Source organism: Sinocyclocheilus anshuiensis, unplaced genomic scaffold (genome assembly GCF_001515605.1).
Source record: "Sinocyclocheilus anshuiensis isolate Anshui unplaced genomic scaffold, SAMN03320099.WGS_v1.1 scaffold52, whole genome shotgun sequence".
In the NCBI taxonomy this organism is placed as follows: domain Eukaryota; kingdom Metazoa; phylum Chordata; class Actinopteri; order Cypriniformes; family Cyprinidae; genus Sinocyclocheilus; species Sinocyclocheilus anshuiensis.
The window spans coordinates 533822-552319 of NW_015554055.1; the positions used below are offsets into that span (position 1 = coordinate 533822).

The 18498-nt window shown below is 39.1% G+C and overlaps 2 protein-coding genes across 2 annotated transcripts; both read left to right on the forward strand.

The window, feature by feature from the left end:
- Positions 1-853: 853 nt before the first annotated feature.
- On the forward strand, positions 854-11857 carry LOC107668516 (grainyhead-like protein 3 homolog). Its single transcript, XM_016460421.1, has 15 exons — positions 854-962; positions 2175-2343; positions 2436-2494; positions 3512-3716; positions 3897-3979; positions 4167-4317; positions 4738-4849; positions 5088-5182; positions 6130-6288; positions 7316-7391; positions 7753-7886; positions 8645-8771; positions 8881-8966; positions 9071-9135; positions 10807-11857. The coding sequence occupies exons 1-15, from the start codon at positions 946-948 to the stop codon at positions 10922-10924; spliced, it is 1656 nt and encodes a 551-aa protein (XP_016315907.1). The 5' UTR covers positions 854-945; the 3' UTR covers positions 10925-11857.
- Positions 11858-15493: 3636 nt separating this feature from the next.
- LOC107668517 (claudin-23-like) lies at positions 15494-17620 on the forward strand. Its single transcript, XM_016460422.1, has 2 exons — positions 15494-15579; positions 16699-17620. The coding sequence occupies exon 2, from the start codon at positions 16792-16794 to the stop codon at positions 17464-17466; it is 675 nt and encodes a 224-aa protein (XP_016315908.1). The 5' UTR covers positions 15494-15579; positions 16699-16791; the 3' UTR covers positions 17467-17620.
- Positions 17621-18498: the final 878 nt, after the last annotated feature.

Sequence of the window (18498 nt, forward strand, 5' to 3'; positions counted from 1 at the left end):
TTTTTTCTGAAACTCGTTTTAGTTAAACGTTTATCTAACATTTTTAAGTGTTACAACTTTTTTCAGAATAGAGACCATTCAAAAGTAGAGCTCACGTAATGTTTCAAAATTGTTTCCTTACTGTTTGCATAACCAAGAATTTTTTAAAAACATATGAAAATGTTTTGAATGTTCAGATAAAATTCAGAAATAAGTTTTTTAAATAACTTAATGGGAACATTAGTAAAATGTTCTGAGAACATGTTTTGTTAGCTATTTAGACCTTGTAATAAATGTTTTGAGGAAAACAATATTAATTTAATTTGCAACTTGCATTAGAAATAAATGATAAAAATGAAGCATTATACACCTTTAAACATATATGTTTTGGAAAAGCATGGTATGATATGCAGTGGGAAAGTAATTGAATGCAGGTAAATAATTATGACTTCTTGTTTTGTTGTTTTGCAAAATAACATAAAAAAAAGTGGGGGAACACCATAAACACCATGTAGCCAAAACCTCCTTTTTCATTCTGTTAGAGAGAATGACACAACCTTTCATTTGCATGTTAAAACCTTGTTCTTTCACCAGTGTCTTTGGTTTCTGATCCCAAAAAGGATGCATTTCACACCTGTGACTGGAGACTTTCAGTCTTTTATATGAGGTGTTAATGAGTTAACCCCCCACCACCCCCCCTCCAAAACACACTCACACACATGCTGAAGTTTCTCTCCAGCACTGACAGAGTTAAGGGAGGATACACCTGTGCTATCACTTACCTGTCTCAGGCTGGCAGCCAATCAGAGCAAAGAAGCCAACCTGCTAGGTGGATAAATAGAGAGACGATGTGGATAGAAATCAAACCGCTTCATTTATCAGGATACAAACACAGACAAACACATTTGAGAGAAGAGACAAGATTACAAACTAAGGATTTTATCATCACTGTCTGTCAGAGGAGTCATGACCAAGGAGATTGAGTAAGTGTCATCAATTTTGCATTTATTTGCATTAATTTATAATGCTCTAGTTAGGGCTTTCTTTACTTGGCTCTGTTGAACACAAATCCCATTTTGTTACTACAATTGAATTGCGATAATCACTTTCCAAAATCATGAAAATATTATTTTTTATTAACTTAATAATATTATTAACTTATGATAAAAAATAAAAAATTTTTTTGTATTATCCACTGTCTAGACATTTTCAAATGAGCTGTTAATTTAGGACTAAAAAAATCCATTTAGTTTCATATGATTCATGATTTTCTTGTGGGGTGTGCTATAGTTTGCAGTTTCACCGCTGTGAGCTGTCTGTTCCTATTGAGTAATGTCTTTCTCCTCTTCTCCCACTCTCCCTCTGCTCATGTGTAAACGGGCCCCCACATGAATGAGTACATGAAGATAATTTCTGCTGAAAATTGACACCAGGACTCAAACACGCACACTCTGTCTCTTACTCTTTACAGACAGCCTGGTGTAACTATCCTAGGGGCCCGAGTGCACAAACACAGAAACGCATTAGTCTTGTGCTAATGTGTCAGAGGTCGGGGTCTATGTCATTATACAGGTGCCTAGAAAATATTGGTATATCTAGAAAAGTCTGCACAGTTTTAAAAATAAATAAACAGAAAATGCTCATTCATTTAGTGTGCGCACAGGTGCCTAAACTGCTCTGTTTGTATTTTAGCTTCCCATAGCAGACCACCTCATTGCTAATCCTAGTAGTTAGGGAAAGAGCCAAAACAAATCCAACTGTTTGAGGAGTTAGTGATCCTCTTCAAATCCATGTCTTTTGTTTGTGGTGCTTGTGTTAAGATAAATTAAGTTCCTACACTTAGGGTTTGTTTCTGACCGTTGATCCGTTACAAGAGTTTCTGCCCTTAGGAGCACAGATGAGAAGAGAAAGTCAGATTTATCACTGTTTCTTGGCATTTAGTCCTTTTCTTGTATGTTTTGCTCTTTGTGATTGTGGGATTTTCTTGAGCATTATATAGTTTGAAGTCTGGATGAAGAGCATCAGCTCTTGCACCCTGGATTTATTAAAGGCTGTAATTTTGCCACAGAACGTTTTATGTGCACCAGAGGCACATTTCTGTGGCCTTTAAGCTGTTTATCATTTTGCCATATACATGCAAAATCACATGTTGCAGTTCCAGGGAATGCTTGCTAATATCTCCTTCTTTCGCCTAGGGCTCTCATGGTACAACAGAACGAGAGTTTCAACTACTTACGCTATCCAGACAACTACATTATGGACTCTTGGCCTAGCATGGACAGCGGTGACCTCAGCAAGACTAAACCCAGACTGTCTTCAGATGAAGAACTTGCGACTCTAAGCCTCCTCTATGAAGCCTGCAAGGTATTTTTTAAAAATATAAACATAATTATTTCTTAGCATTATTTAATTTGTATTATATACTGAAATAATATTATAAATGTATTATTTTTAAGACCCCTAAAGAGCAGAAGATGACATCATGTGCGCGTGAGAGCAGCATGTACATGGAAAGGTAAGTTTGACCATACACTTTTATGATTTATGAATTAAAATGCTTTCATAGTAAACATACAGTATGGGAGCATATATTGCAAGTATATAGTATAAAAGAGAAGGCAAGATGTAAATATGTCATGACAGTAAGTTATCCAGATGTAAAATGTCACATTTTCTCTATCCAGTATATTGGTAGGTTGAATAATTTAGCTAAAGATTATCTGAGGTCAGAGCTGGTTCAGCTGTTAATCCTCTTCTTCAACCCATCCCAAAAAGGCTGAGTCACTACACAGCACCCTTTTGTGCAAGTGAAAAATTGCTGCCTATAGAGCTTGTTGGTCTCCCCGATGTCAAAGCCTGTCGAGAAACTCAAACAGTGAAAAAAATAAAATCAGCGTTAGGTGGCAAACAGCTCCCGCCCTGTGTTTGGCTTTGCTTTTCATGCAAAGAAAGCTCCATAAAGGTATACTCAGAGTCCTACTCCAACTCTCCTCCAGATAGATACAGGTGAGACTGACTTCTTAACAGTCTGAGCCTTTACAAATCAGATATTATTTTTCTCTTCGCGTTTGTTTTCCTCAATAAAATATATGGTGACTTTACACAAGCTATAAAAAGCAATAGATACTAGTATGTAAAATACTGAGTAATGCCATCGCATAAAAATTCATTTGACTGTTTTTCACAGGAATGACTTTCAGTTTGTTCTTGGTGCCCCACAAGCTTCTCAGCACAAGACAACAAGCTGCCTATAGAGCTTGTTGGTCTCCCCGATGTCAAAGCCTGTCGAGAAACTCAAACAGTGAAAAAAAAAAAATCAGCGTTAGGTGGCAAACAGCTCCCGCCCTGTGTTTGGCTTTGCTTTTCATGCAAAGAAAGCTCCATAAACAATGCAGAGATTGAACAAAGCTTCTATTGACTTGAACTCTTTTTCATCAGTTTAGGCAGCTAACAGTTAACCTTGCGTGAATAACATTAATGATGGAGTACCATAAAAAATTGGTCACAATTTGTGCTGTCATTTATCTCTCAGGACAGTGAATAGCTCTTCCCCTGAGCTGGCCACGCTGGAGAACGCTCACATCATGAAGCTGCTTTCTGAAAGCATTTCCTCCAGTCACTCAAAGCAAGCATTACTGAGCACTGACAGCTACACCGGGGACAACTTGTACCCCCTCTTGCACCCAACACAGAAATCATGGCCATCTGACCAACCCTTCCTGGAGACGACCCCTGAGGTTTGCAGAGCATTTTAAAACACATTTACAATATAAAATATATTAATGTCATTTTTTTGTTGTAATTTCTGAGCCATACCAACAGATCCTAAAAAATATGCCATGAATGCCTGAAACAGTTAGTAATTACCATCAATTTATGACACTTCTGTTTGTTTTCTTCAAAAAAAAAAAAAACAGCCTCTAGCCTACAGCACGTTTGTGGGACAAACAAGCCCAGTATACTCAGAGTCCTACTCCAACTCTCCTCCAGATAGATACAGGTGAGACTGGCTTCTTAACAGTCTGAGCCTTTACAAATCAGATATTTTTTTTCTCTTCGCGTTTGTTTTCCTCAATAAAATATATGTAATATATAAATTTACACAAGCTATAAAAAGCAATAGATACTAGTATGTAAAATACTGAGTAATGCCATCGCATAAAAATTCATTTGACTGTTTTTCACAGGAATGACTTTCAGTTTGTTCTTGGTGCCCCACAAGCTTCTCAGCACAAGACAACAGAAATACCCACGGTGTACCTCAACAAGGGGCAGTTTTACCCCATCACACTGCAGGGAGTGGACAGCACTGCTGGGGTGCCATGCAGCAAAGTAAAAGTAAGTTATACTTTCATAGAGCCAAATAATGTAAATAAAGGACAAAATTCATGCTTGCCATATATTTGTTCCAAAGAGAAAGAGTTGCTAGTTACTTAGACATCCTTTGAGAAATTTCAACATTTTGTCATTTAGTAACCATGACGTACAACAGAAGCTTTGGAGGAAGTTTCCTAAAACTTCCAAACTCATATGCCCTTGCATATTCTAGGTGTGACAGATTGGCTGTTTTGTAAGCGCATACACTGCTATGGTCAGTGACAAAGCAAAGAGAAAGAGCATTAGTGTGGTGACATACAACATCGCTTGGTAAACGACAAAAAGACCTACAGGGAGTCCTACAGGCAGTCACTACTCTCTAAAAAACACAAAGTAACAGGTTCTGATAATGCTCCTTTTTTCTTCCTTTATTTCTCTCAGACGGTGATCATGGCTGTGTTTGAGAATGACAAGAGTCCTGAGATGCAGCTGAAGTACTGGAACCACTGGCACGCTCGACAGCCTACCGTTAAACAGAGAGTCATTGATATCGGTGCGTTCCTCACTATCACTCTAAGCATAAACATCAGGTATATAATCATAATTAGAATGAATGAATTCTGGAAAACAAGACAATACTGATTATGAAAATGAAGAATGTTTTTATTATATACCGGTAACTATGGCTGCACCCATCATTAGATTTAAAGTGAGATGTCATTTGGTTTTGATTGATGTGTGTTTCATATCATACAATTTATATTAATAAATTCTTCTTTATTGACACTCAGCTGACTACAAGGAAGTTTTCAGTGGAGTGAGTAACGTGGAAGAGGTGGCTTTCAACGCACTCTCCTTTATCTGGAACACCAATGAAGAAGCAAAGGTACAAGCACAAACACAAAGATCCACCTGTCACTTGTTTTTGTGGGGTTGAAGTGATGGGTTGAAAGGAGGATCATTTAGAGGAGTGTCAGAGAGCAGTGGTATCTACGGTATGCGGCCTCCTCAGGCACCTGTCATCATAGGGAATAAAAAAGAAAGAAAGAGGGAGGGAAGGAAGCAAGGAAGGAGAGAAAGAGAAATAGGGCACATTTCAGCATGCCCCGAGGGTAGTGATGGGTGGGACAACGAAACTCACAGCAGGTGGAGCAGAGACAGAAAGAAAGAATACAATCACTGTAACGCACTTTTATTGATTAACAGCAATGTTACAAGACATATTTAAGAGTTGCGTATTTTTTAGCTAATAATCGGAATAAACAATTCTTCCACCAAGTAAAATAATTCATTAGTCTAGCATCTAACAATATCCTGTTGCCAAGCAATATAGCAACAATACATTTTATAGATCAGAATTTGAATTCAAATATTCCAACTGTTAACTGTTATTCAACCTTGTTGTGCTAAATGAATCAGCAGCTATGAGGAACGAGGAAGAAATGTTTGGAAATCAGCACCGGTTCACTCATTTATTCATTAATCATCATCATATTTAGGTGATTGTTTTTTATTGTTGTTTTACCTCCAGTTCCAACATGTTGGATCTCGCCATGTTGTTCTTCATATGGACACTCCTTTTCTTTTGAAATGAATTGGAATTATTGAACAATCATTTGTACCATATTTGCAGATGACACATCTAATGTTTCTCATCCCTGACCCTTCCTTTTGTTTGAGACAGTTTTTTTCTATATGAAAAATATATTTTTTTCTATATATTTTTTTCTAAATGTACTACTGTGTCATCTAGTTAAATAACAAATCCCCCTTTCCTGATTTCCAAAATGCTTTCTTGAGATTTCATGTATCATGTATTCATGTTTTTTACAGGTGCATATTGGCATCAATTCTCTGAGCACTGACTTCTCCTCACAGAAGGGGGTCAAAGGTTTTCCTCTGAATCTTCAGATCGACACGTATGATTTCAGCTCAGGGAACAACCGCCTCATTCACAGAGCTGTTTGTCAGATTAAGATCTTCTGCGATAAGGTGAGCCAGTGCCCAACAAATTAAAAAAGTATATATTAAAAAAATAAAAATCCATCTTAAAATATATATCTTCAATAAATATTTAAATAAATATATATTTTACATTTATAAAAATATTTGTATTTATAATAATATAATTCTATTTTATTATCTTTATAAATTAGTTTAAAGAAGCAAAACCCAAAAGAGAATCTTATAACAGCATGAAAAGATGCACACATGCATTTCAAGGCCTAATTAAACCTAAAACATGGATCAGAAACATTAAGTTTCATTATCAGGGTGTGTAGTGGATCTCTGTTGCTAATTTGGCTCATCTTGGACTGTGTCATAAACTGTTAAACAAAACACAGTCCTGACTCACTGTTACCACGACCTACTAAGTTATTTACTTGAAAAGTGTCTGACCTCCGATCTTTTACTGGCACATTTTCAATTACGTGATAACTGTTTTCACTGAAGTAGAAAATAAATAGACACTGAAGTATTTGTGGGTTTTTTCTTTCAGTCTGTCTATCTCTCTTCCGGTGTCTCTCACCCTTACACTGTCTGGTACCTCTATCTTCTGATTCCTATTGATCTCTTTTGTTGAGCTGATCAGATAAATGTCATCAGACCACCGTATCTCCTCATCTCCTTAAAGCCTTTTTGTGTGTTCCACGTTGGCCATAGTTATTAGCTGTTTGACAGTGTATGGGGGAAATGCACGATGGGAAGGTTAGATTTAACACACGTCTGACTGGTTTAGCAGCAGCAGCAGGTGAACTGAGTGCATTACTGCATTGCTGTGGTTTCTCTAGCTGGATCAAATGCATATTTACTACACAGCTGGCATCTAAACTAGACATGAACTCTTGAGTTGTTTACAAGAATGGTTTCAATAGACATAAGTTCTAAAGCATAGTTTTAGGAGTTTAAAAACTCTTTTAATTAACTCGGTTAATTGTTTTATAAGCCGTTCCGATATGCCAGAGCACTTTGTAATTGCTCTGATTCTAAATGTTTTATTGTCCTTGAATGCTTGCAGGGAGCAGAGAGGAAGATGAGAGATGAGGAGAGGAAGAGAAGCAAGAGGAGGACCAAGAATGACTCCAGCAACAATAGTGAGTGCTTTCAGGGATATAATTACAGCCTGAGACTTTCAGAGAACACCCATTACCACCCAGACAAAAGCATAAAGAAAACCCAGTACATATCTTCCCCGTTTGGTGTCCATGTTCTGACCCAACAAGCCACTGAAATGCTATATGGCTACTTAGGATTTCCTCCTAATTTGGCACAAGTCAAAACCAAAACTAGCTTTCAAGCATATATTTTCAACGAAGTGTAAAAGAGGGCTCTCAAACTCAAATTACCTGCGGGCCACTAGCCAAACTGTGTCTTCCACCAGAGTCTGGTTTTCAATAGTCATGCCTTCATTAATTGCTTTGAGTGTTAGATTAAAGCTGTTTGTCTTCTCCTCAGGTTGTAAACAGGCCCTAGTTTCCAGCTCTGTCGGAAAGGACTCTACCTACTTTAAAACTCTAGACGATCACGTCACACAACCTGTTTTATTCATCCCAGAGATGCACTTCAGCACCATGCAGCGCTGTGGCCTGGTACGTCTGTCTTTCACAGACACACACACACACACACACACACACACACAAACACACACACATACACGCTCTTCCCTATATCCTAGGATATGCGGCTTACCGCAGCATTGTTGAGTCATGTTCACCAACACCCCGAGGGCTGAGTGTATGGGAGCAAGAGAGGAAAAGTGTGGGAAAAAATGCAGTGGGAAAGAAGTGGGCTTGGAAAAGAATAAGAGAAAGTGATCTCGAGATCAGACATGCTAACTGGTGCGCTCCTGAGTTTACATGACAGCGAGCGAAACTCACCTGAGGAGGGGACGGCCAGGCTGACTGACACAGGGATTAACCCGTGGGAGCTCAAACACACGCACACACACTTCTGAGGGTGTTGAAGAGATGCTTTTCAGCTGTGTTTATACAGCCTAAGAGAGGAGGGATGGAGGCTGTTCTGACAGGCCTTTTTCCCACAGTCCAGACTAGCGCAAATCTCACTTGTTAGATTTCGACATCATTTCATAACATCAGGCCTTTTTACATATAGTCACAGCCCATATTAGTGACTTTAGCATATTAGTGAAGGATTAGGAAGTCATGCGATCATCATTTTTTTTCATCGATTCATACGTTTTTTTTCTGCATTGTCGCACCTCTTAGTGTTCAAGATGTCACTGTGATAAAGTTGTTATCATCTTATTCATCAGCGTGCGAACATGCAAGAGACAGGAAACTAAGCGCCATTTTAACAATCTTGATTTTATCTGTTTGTTATTGTCCAGGTGCCCCCTGTTAGCCTGGAGGAAAGCGACAGGACATCGCTGAAACGTATCAACTGCTACGCAGACAGCGGCGACCAGAGTAGCTCTCCGCCGAGCAAACAAGCCCGCCGAGACGAGCAACAGAGAGGTATGGAAGACTCAAGATTAATTTAGAAATGCAGAAGCCTGGGAACATATCAATTTGTGATACAAATCACAGTCCCACAGTGTTTTAATGCTAAATTCTTTATTCTCAGTTCTCCTGTATGTCAGGCGAGAGACTGAGGAAGTATTCGATGCCCTCATGTTGAACACGCCAACCCTTAAGGGCCTGAGAGAAGCGGTGAGTTTTCCACCTCTCTTTCCGTTCCACATATTTGCGAAGATCTCACCTCGAAGAGGAATTGTACCTAAAATGTGACTCATGTCCCCTTTCTGCCTTCTCAGATTTCAGAAAAGTACGGTATGCAAGAAGACACCATTGGGAAAATCTTCAAGAAGTGCAAAAGAGGGTGAGTGAGATATTTCCAAGCTAAACTCCATTGGGCGAAAACGTTTGGGGAGCTATGACGAAGTCACGAACACAGATAGAGAGATGTCGAAATGCTCTTTCACAGAGATGAACGACTGTTAAACCCTTTTCTTATAATCTGAGCTCTATCTCAACAAGCTGCCAGGAAGCAAAGCCGACAGACCGGGTTGACGGGAGATCTATAGCGTTTGGAATGTGATGATTGCTGCTCCCCTTCAAAAAAAAAAAAAGAGGGTGAATTAAAAGCAAAGCAAAAGAAGGAAGACAAGATGATTTCAACATAGGTAGACTCATCTGACTGTGCTGTATTTATTGTATTTTTTCGTGGTTTATGAAGCTCAGATAGAAACCGTATAGATGAGGGATGTGCAGGAAGGCGGCACTGGTGTCTACGTGCAACCTAACGAGCCCGGGCTCTAGAAAAACACAATTGATCTCTTTGGTTGGTGATCACCCATGACACCATGTAGACATTTGCGCTTACCTGTTCAATCATCCATTTCAGAACATGTGTGGGAATAACTCACCTCAGTGCATCATAAAGTATAAGGCATTAAAGTAAAGCATATAATTGTATGACCATATTTCACATCCTGCTGGAGAGTTTAAGGAGCGTTTGACCCACATAGGTCAAAGAAACATGTCCAGGACTCTATTAAAGGCGTTTTATCTTAATCATCCTAGCCTAGAGCTGTGTAACTTGGAGCTCAACTTTCCTCAGGCTGTTAGCTGATGATATGGCTGAGGGATAGGGACAGGTCGGGCCGCATTCTCGCTCGTTCTCTCGCCCCAATCTTTAATCAGCCTCCCTCCACCCTCAGGGCTGGGAGAGCTGGCATGACCTCGCAGTTAGTCTGTCATACACCCGCACAATATATACATGTTGGCCGGTAGAGACAACTGTTGTGTCAAATAATTGTTTGCGTAAGTCATGAGATAAGGATTTGTATTTTTAAAGATCTAAATCAGGGTCTGCCCTTAGGGAAGGAATGATGAATGCTTTAGAAGATTGTACAGGAATGCTTAATGTTTCTTTCAGCAGTTGCTAGGGCACAGTTCATCTGTACGTCAGTCAGTGTCACTCAACATAGTCATAATGACTAAAACAAATAATTGTGTAGTAATGCGCAAATGTCAATGAGCAGGTGTTGGAATTAAAGCGGTATGGTTTTTGTGCAGATGAGAAGCAACTTTTGGAGTTGTGTGTGTTTGGTTCTACAGATACATGATTTAATGTTAATATAACAGATATTGTCCAATTTGGGAGTATTTATAGTGTTTTGGTGTTAAAATATGAATATACTTCATTTTGCATGCTCATTTCCCATACTTTTACATTTAGATTACCTTTGCTGTAATCTTATGCACAATTAAAGTTAATCTTTAATAATAATTAAAAAATGTTTCTTTAATAATATTTTAGCAAATCTCAAAATGAATATCCATTTTTCATACTGTACATTATAATGTTGTGATGCCTAAATGTACTTATAGAATTTAAAATGCTTTGAACTTTGTGAGTTTTATTATTTTTAATTCATTAAAATAGATTAGTATTTTAATATGTCCAATTTGTTGGTTATCAGAGCAATGTATGAGCCAGAATATTAACAAGAATTTCTATAACTTATTCTTTCTTTCTAATGAACAGGATCTTTGTGAACATGGATGACAACATCATCAAGCATTACAGCAACCACTCTGCCTTCCTCATCGAGATCACTGAAGTCATGATCAACCACTTCCAGATCACACTTATGGAGTTATAAATGACATAATCAACTAGTGACACCACACCTGGTGCTGCTGCTGGCAGCTTCTTTCTGCTCTTTCGATCCAAAAGCATGACTATGAGCCAGATTCTGCAGTCGCTATGGAAACAGCTCACCTGCCAGTTCCAACATTTTCAGTTTTAACAAGACATATCAAAACTAAACAGTGTAAATACCATTTTCCACTTTTGTACCTTTTTTTATTATTTTATCTACAATAATTTTATAACACGAGCAATTATGATCAACAAGGTACATGTTCTGTAAATATTAATTGTAAATAGACATAATTATCATAATGTTGTGTGTTGACGTGATTTTAAAAGAGTTATATGTTGTTATTTCAATGATAAACTTGCCTTTTTGGACGCTGCCTCTTTGCTGCTTATAGTAGGCCCATCATTTCTAGGACAGGATGTGAGGCGTTTGTATTGCTTTATGCTCTGATGGTGGTTCGCATGTTTATTAATCTTGCCGCGTGTTACTTCAGCATACTTCCAGTCAGGGTGCTGTAACTATCAGCCTTTTAGTTTCACATCTGGAACACTCCACAAACACACACAAGTGTTTTAGACCTTCAAGTCGCACATTTCCACCCTTAAAGAGCCGCATATTTGTCAGTGTTTCGATCACATTTTGAAAACTGGCTCCACACATTTCGAATCTGTGTGGCTGTAACGGTTGTCAGGACAACCGGCCTTTTTGTCCTCTTGACATTTAGACAAGAAAGTTCGGACGAACCACTGCAATGTCGAACTTGCCCAAATATCAGATTAAATAACGGTGACTTTTCATTTTGTGGATTTTGCGTCACAAAATTTGTACATTTCAAATTCTTTTTATTGCTTTCGAACAATACTGATATACTAAAGCTGTGTTTTCCTTTTTTACTGCCTCTGCTTTTATATGGAAAATAAAATCCAAAATCCATAATATTTTCAAGTGTTTTTTTATTGTTTCAAGACATTTCCTTGCTTAAATCATTTACAGCTGTTAAACTGTATGGCCCACAACTTAGTAGGTCGCACACAAACTGCGATTGATGAAGTCAGAAATATTAAAAATAAAGTGCAATTACTCATATTTAAGTTCATTAATAGGCATTACCCTCGCAAAAACATGGTTTTATTATAGTAAAGTGTAGTAACCATGTTTTTTTTGGCGTATTGATCACCATTTGTACAACCACAGATTTAGGCTAAATATGGTATAGGCTAAACTAAACTATGGTTAGTGTAGCAAAACCATGGTTAATTTGTGGTTACCATGTTTTAAATATAGTAACCATGTTTTGTTTTTGTTTTGTTTTTATTTGTAGGCTAGTAAAACCATAGTTATTTTTTTGTAAGGGAACTTACACTTACCTGTTTCACATGATGCAAGTGTGTCGCAGATCACAGAATTTCCCATGCTTAGATCTCTGCCACAATTCTGTGGAGAAAATGTTCGTTTCGCAAAGAAAAAAGTATTTTGAGCACACGAAAATCAATTTTGCATTTAAAATAAGTTTTTGGATGTGCGCAGACCTTCTCTTTTGCGCGTGCAATGTTTCACTAGCTTGCTCCCTTGATGCCCGCCCTCAGTGCTCTCTAAATGCCAATGGCTCGCTTGTTCAACACAACCCAGCGTTACAATATGCCATAATTCCAGCCAATCAGAGACGCGGCTGCTAAATTCTGATTAGCTGCCTTGACAACCATTCACAACATTTCTTGCATTATCACGACAGCAGAAGAGGAATAATACAGTGCATGCATGCATAATTATTATGCAAGTTGATATTCTGATTATATTTTTTTCCAAGCACATTTTACCAATTCCAAACAACATCAATCTTAATAACTACTATTAATCTTGTATTTAATCACTTATATTCTATATATTATTGTTCATGAAGGCTGGAAGTGAAAAACGCCTTATATTCAGGTGTGCATAATTATTAAGCAGGTTATCTTCTTTATGCATGCACTGTATTTTTCCTCTTCTGCTGTCGAGGTAATGCAAGGAATGTTGTTATTGGTTGTCAAGGCAGCCAATCAGAATTTAGCAGCCGCGTCTCTGATTGACTGGAATTATGGCATATTGTAACGCTGGGCAAGCGAGCCGTTGGCATTTAGCGAGCACAGAGGGCGGGCATCAGGTGAGCAAGCTAGTGGAACGTTGCACGCGCAAAAGAGAAAGTTCGCGCGCGTGCAAAACGCACTTTTGCCCGCTCAAAATATGATCTTTCGCGTGCAGAATTGTGGCAGAGATGTAATCCCATAGTGCTGCACGCATGCTTCTTGAGAAAACAAACATACAGCGCAGCCTGTGTGTTCTGATTCAAGCACTTGACTCTCATGAATCTTTTAACAAATTGAGCCCAAAGACATAAGAGTTATCTGTTCGAATCAGTATAACGAATCCTTCATTGAACGAACACACCGAAACCGTCAGAGCCGCCACTGAACATGCCTCATTGAATTGATTCCGTGTCAATGGGTCAATATTTTAAAGGGGTCATCGGATGCAAAATTCACTTTTGTTGTTGTTTGAACATGTGTGTTGGAAGTGTGTGTAAACATCCATCCTATAATGATAAAAATGCACCCACTGTTTTTAAAAAAAAATCCCTATTTTAAAATCCCCTTTCTCAAATCAGACTGTTCTGAGATTCCTGTCAGAATGACGTAGTTCTGAACAGGCCACTCCCACAATAGTTGATTGACTGTGAGCTGTCATCAGTCCGCCATAGTGTCGACTCCAGTGCAGGGGAAGACAAGAATGTCTCCGATTAAGCGATTGAGGTGTTTTGTTGTTGGATGTAATGAACATAGCAGTCGTCATTTACTCCCTACATCTGAGCTGCTGAAGACACAGTGGATTACTTTTGTTTGTGAAGGGAATGCGCCGATCCCCGATCTGCCTAAATGCGTCTATGTTCGCGCGAATCATTCGTGATCGAGCTTCATCTACACAAGAAGTGAGTATACATTTTTTTATGAATCTTTGCAAATCGCCTTTCCTAATATGTGCTAGTTAGCAAGTTTCGCGGCTAAAGTAAACAGTACTGCTCGTCACCCACAGAAGAGAGGGGCGGTGTGAGCAGAGCTCATTAGCATTTAAAGCAACATGGACTAGAATTGCTTGCTAAAAACAGAGCACATTTTGACAGGGTAAAAAAGGTGTTTTTACACTACCATTGAGAAATTTTAACCAAAGTATGTTATAGACTTTTCAAGACCCTAAAGAATCATGTCAACTTATATCAAATGGGCATCCGATGACCCCTTTAATAGTTAGCTATAGGCTGCTCTTTCTGTACCACCAAGAAAGCAACAAATATTTTGTTTATAATTAATGAAATTAAATTTTGTCACTTGACTATAAATGGCTGTCATCTCAATACATTTAATGAAAGTGTGTTTTCCTTAATTGTCATTTCATTTGAATATCAGCATTTGAGAGATTTAGTCAGTCGAACACTTTTACAGCTAATTTGCCTGATTGTGTTTCTCTTGAAAATAGTGATCTATGACACTGTATTAGGCCTATGTTGAATATCAAAAGTTTCAGTGTCTTTTTGTTAATGAGGGATTTGTGGAAACATTGATGTTTGTAAATAAAATTTAAAAAAAAAACTTAAAAAATGCAAGATGTGCATTTCAGACACCTTCAATATGTAGGCTACTTCGATCCTTGCATTTTTATTCATAGTGTTGTTATTATGACATATCTACAAAATATGTAAAAATATATTACCTTTTAGATCAAATATTTTCAATATTTTTTCATGTACTTTTTAGATGAATCTCTTTTATTGGGATTCTGCTTTGTCATTGGTTGTTCAATTATTCAACTAAGTTGTCAAAAAAATTTTAATGCATAGCATTAACATTATGCCCATGCTAAACTTAAATCTAAATATGTTATTCTTAAGAGGGCATCTTACCCTATACTTTACAGACATGTCTTTGTTCATGTTTATCTTCATTTTTATAGCACCATATGCCTTGTGGTAATGCAATGAAATCGATCAGTACGCCTAACCAATGTAATTATATGACAAGGACAATAAAATTGAAAAACAACAACAACAAAAAAAGATGCACTTTTTCCTCTATAATACAAAAATATTGTTCAGTTTTTTACCATCACCACAGGACCATTATTTACATTTAGGTTTTATATACCATAATAAAAATTGAAGAGTAGCCTATCAAAGACATAAGTACCTATGTCTGTTCAGGAGTGAGTATATTTGTGCAGCAAATGTTTGGAGGTCAGCGCTCATGTGCATCTACTGATTGACATCTTTCTTCGGGATTTAATAAATATATGTGTCTACATGGCCAAGATGAATACATATGATAGAAGGCAGACTTTTTAAATTCATCTTCTTTTTCTTTCATCAGATCGCCCGGTTCAGCAGGCAGTCTGCATATTGCAGTCAGCACACGTCGGACTTGCTGTTTGTTCTGTGTGTGTGTGTGTGTGTGTGTGTATGTGTGTGTGTCTCTGTTTGAAAGAAGGACGGGGGTATATGGAAAGCTCATACACAAGACTAGAGAAAATCAGAGAGTGCGGGAAAGAGAAAGGACAGAAATCAGAAGGATCCATCTCAGAATTAACAAAGAGAACAGCTGAACGATCATTCATTCTTCTGCAGAGAGGTGAGTGCATGGCATCTCTGTTATGTGTGATTCAAATAGAGAAGCAGATGACTTTTAACATCTCCGGGCGAACGCAAAAACCAGGTCAGGAGAGCAGGTCAATGCACTTGTCTTGCATCTTTGTCTGAGTGGTCTGTGTGGCTAGTTTGCGTGCCACATCCTGTTGATCCTTTTCCTGAAGGAATGAGCTTTTCGTCTTTTTCAATCAAAGCTTGACTACTGTAGTTCCGATCTCACTGTCATGCCGTTTTTCCAGATATTTAATAACTAGTGTGGTTTGAAAAGTGTCAGTGCGAGTAGCCGCATTTTGTTGGTGTGGCAGATTCTGTTGTTTTCATTAATGTACGGGTGACAGTGCGCCCTTTTAAATGTTTGTTTTTGGGTTGCCATGCAACAAAAGTGAGTGGAACAGGAAATTGATGCGATGATAGATGCGGCTGTACTAAGAGCATGCAGTGATTGACCAAACTGTTGAAACATATGCCCACAGCCCTCTCACAGATACGTTTGAAGGTGATATTGTCAACCAATTAGATGATGAAAACACTCCACAGACTTGTTAAAAAATATTGAGTTCGTGCATTAAAAATAGCTGCTTTTTATAGCATCACATCATTCGCAGGGTCTCTTTTGTCCTTGTCTCCTGGAACAGACGTCAGCTCGCTCTCTCAGCTCCCAAACGTCTGGCTTCCTGTCTACGTATAATATCCGTGAACTGTTTCAAAACGTATCCCGTTCACACTATCAGCGACAGCACAACCACACAATTGCGTCAAAAGATGATGTTCAGAGACTAGCACCTGTGGCTGATAGTGCTAGAACCATTTCAGATGTACCACAAAAGACGCAACTGTCCAGGTTACTGTCTCTTAGCAACAGCAGACCATTCACCTCCACTGTGCTGGTTGCCAGGAATGACGATGTTTCTTAGAGCTCAAAGGAGAGAGTCATCGGCTAACAAGACATGCATATACGCACTCTTCCTCTTTCAGATCTAACAGACTGCGAATCCAGGAATGCATTTCCACTGACGGGTGTCTGAGGGGATTTAAATGAAAGAATCTTCTAGAATCTGTGCGAGTGGAATGAGTTTAACTGAAATTTTACTCTTTTCCCCAGGTCTTCGCTGGTGGTTTCAAGCTTAGCATCGTCCTGAAGAGCTACAAAACATAACGTTCATAAACAACATTCATAAAAGTCGACAAAGACGTGATGCACACTCCAGCGTCCATGCTGTTGGGGGTGGTGTTCGCTCCCTTGGGCCTTGTGCTGGTGTTTACTGCAGCGATCACGCCGCAGTGGAGGGAGGGACAGGCGCGGTTGGGTGCGGCAGGGCGTGCCGGAGCAACGGAGCTCCTCCTACTTCGTTCGGACGGCCTATGGGAGAGCTGCCTGCAGGTGGTGCACTCTGAAGTTAAAGAGTGCTGGCCCGTGTCGGGGTCCTACCAGCGGGATGCTCGGGTTCGAATGGTCCAGGGGATGGTGCTGTCATCTCTTTTCCTGTGCGGCGCAGGGATTGTCCTCGCCAGCGTGGGTGTCCGCTGCTGGACTGATATCCCGCTTAGGAGCGTAGCGGCAGCTGGTGGCCTGTTGGTGGTGCTGGCGGGTGTGCTCAGTCTGGCTGCGTTAGGAGTGTACACTCATAATCTTTCAAAGCTGGGGATCGAGGTGGATTCAACCGTATCAGAGACGCAAGGACTCAACGTACACAAGCCACCCCGACTAACGTTACACCCGGCCGGGTCGCTTTATTTCGGGTGGGTGGGAGCTTGGGTACAGGTGCTGGGAGGGGCCGCGCTGCTTTTTGGGTTCAAAAGCATGAAGTGTTCATCCTGCCGTAAGCAGAGACTCAAAGACAGTGCAGAGATGTATGAGGTGAACTGTTAGATGGATGAAGGTGAAGGTGAAGGTGAAGAGACTTATGGTGTTTAAACACACTGGCACATGACTCAATGTAGTGCAGCTGTAGTGTTTATGAATTGGACAAAAAAGACATGGGAAATGATACATGTGATGTTTCTAAAGAGAACTATATAAAAATATGTTGGAAACTGTTAACAGAAGCCTTAAGGCCTGTTCACACCGAGAACTATACTATAAAGACAACTATAACAATAACTCTATATTAGTGACCAGTGTTCGAACTATACCGTGGACTTTGGGAGAGCCCACTTGTTTTTGTTTTTATAATTGGGGGGGGGGTTCGTGCCTCAAAAGGGGGCTTACAATGAATTACAAAGATACATAACAGCTACAAGTGTATGCTCTACTTGCTTTATGCAAGCGCTATATAGGATAAATCACTATACAGGATTTACCCTATTATACTTTATCGACACGAATTGATCGGTGAAACAACAAACAGCCACCCACAAATAGTCTATAAACAAAGCATCAGGCTGTCTTTGAGTTCACATGAACAACGGTTAAAGTTACTCGTCGTCAGGCTACAGAAGAATACCATAATTCCTCCGTTCAATTAGGCCTAAGACATTGAGAGTCACGCAGACCTATAACAACTCAGCCACAACACATAATTGCGAATAACATGCCTTACCTTAACACGGAATCGACCACAGAGTCCAACGTGTATATTTTTTCCATGAATCTTTGAGTTAACATGTACTAAACATGAGTGGAATTTGCACCGCAGCGCCCCCACACCTTGATGCTCAGCCAAAATCATCACAATTAAAAGAACCAAAGACTTAAACTACTTCAGTCTGTGTGCATTGAATTGATTTAACACACGAGTTTCACAATTTGAGTTTTATTACTGAAATAAATGAACTTTTCCACGACATTCTAATTTATTGAGATGCACCTGTAATTCACGATGATCACATTACACAAAATTGAAATTGCACGTCAAAATAACAGTCAATATTTTTTTGAGACCCCCCCAAAATTTCACAAATC

Excerpts from the sequence above, each read along its gene's own strand:
- LOC107668517 (XM_016460422.1), top strand. The coding sequence starts at position 16,792 with ATGCACACTCCAGCGTCCATGCTGTTGGGGGTGGTGTTCGCTCCCTTG.
- LOC107668516 (XM_016460421.1), top strand. Across the intron at positions 2,344-2,435 it reads TCCTCTATGAAGCCTGCAAG|ACCCCTAAAGAGCAGAAGAT; the intron begins GTATTTTTTAAA and ends ATTATTTTTAAG. Across the intron at positions 4,850-5,087 it reads ACAGAGAGTCATTGATATCG|CTGACTACAAGGAAGTTTTC; the intron begins GTGCGTTCCTCA and ends ATTGACACTCAG.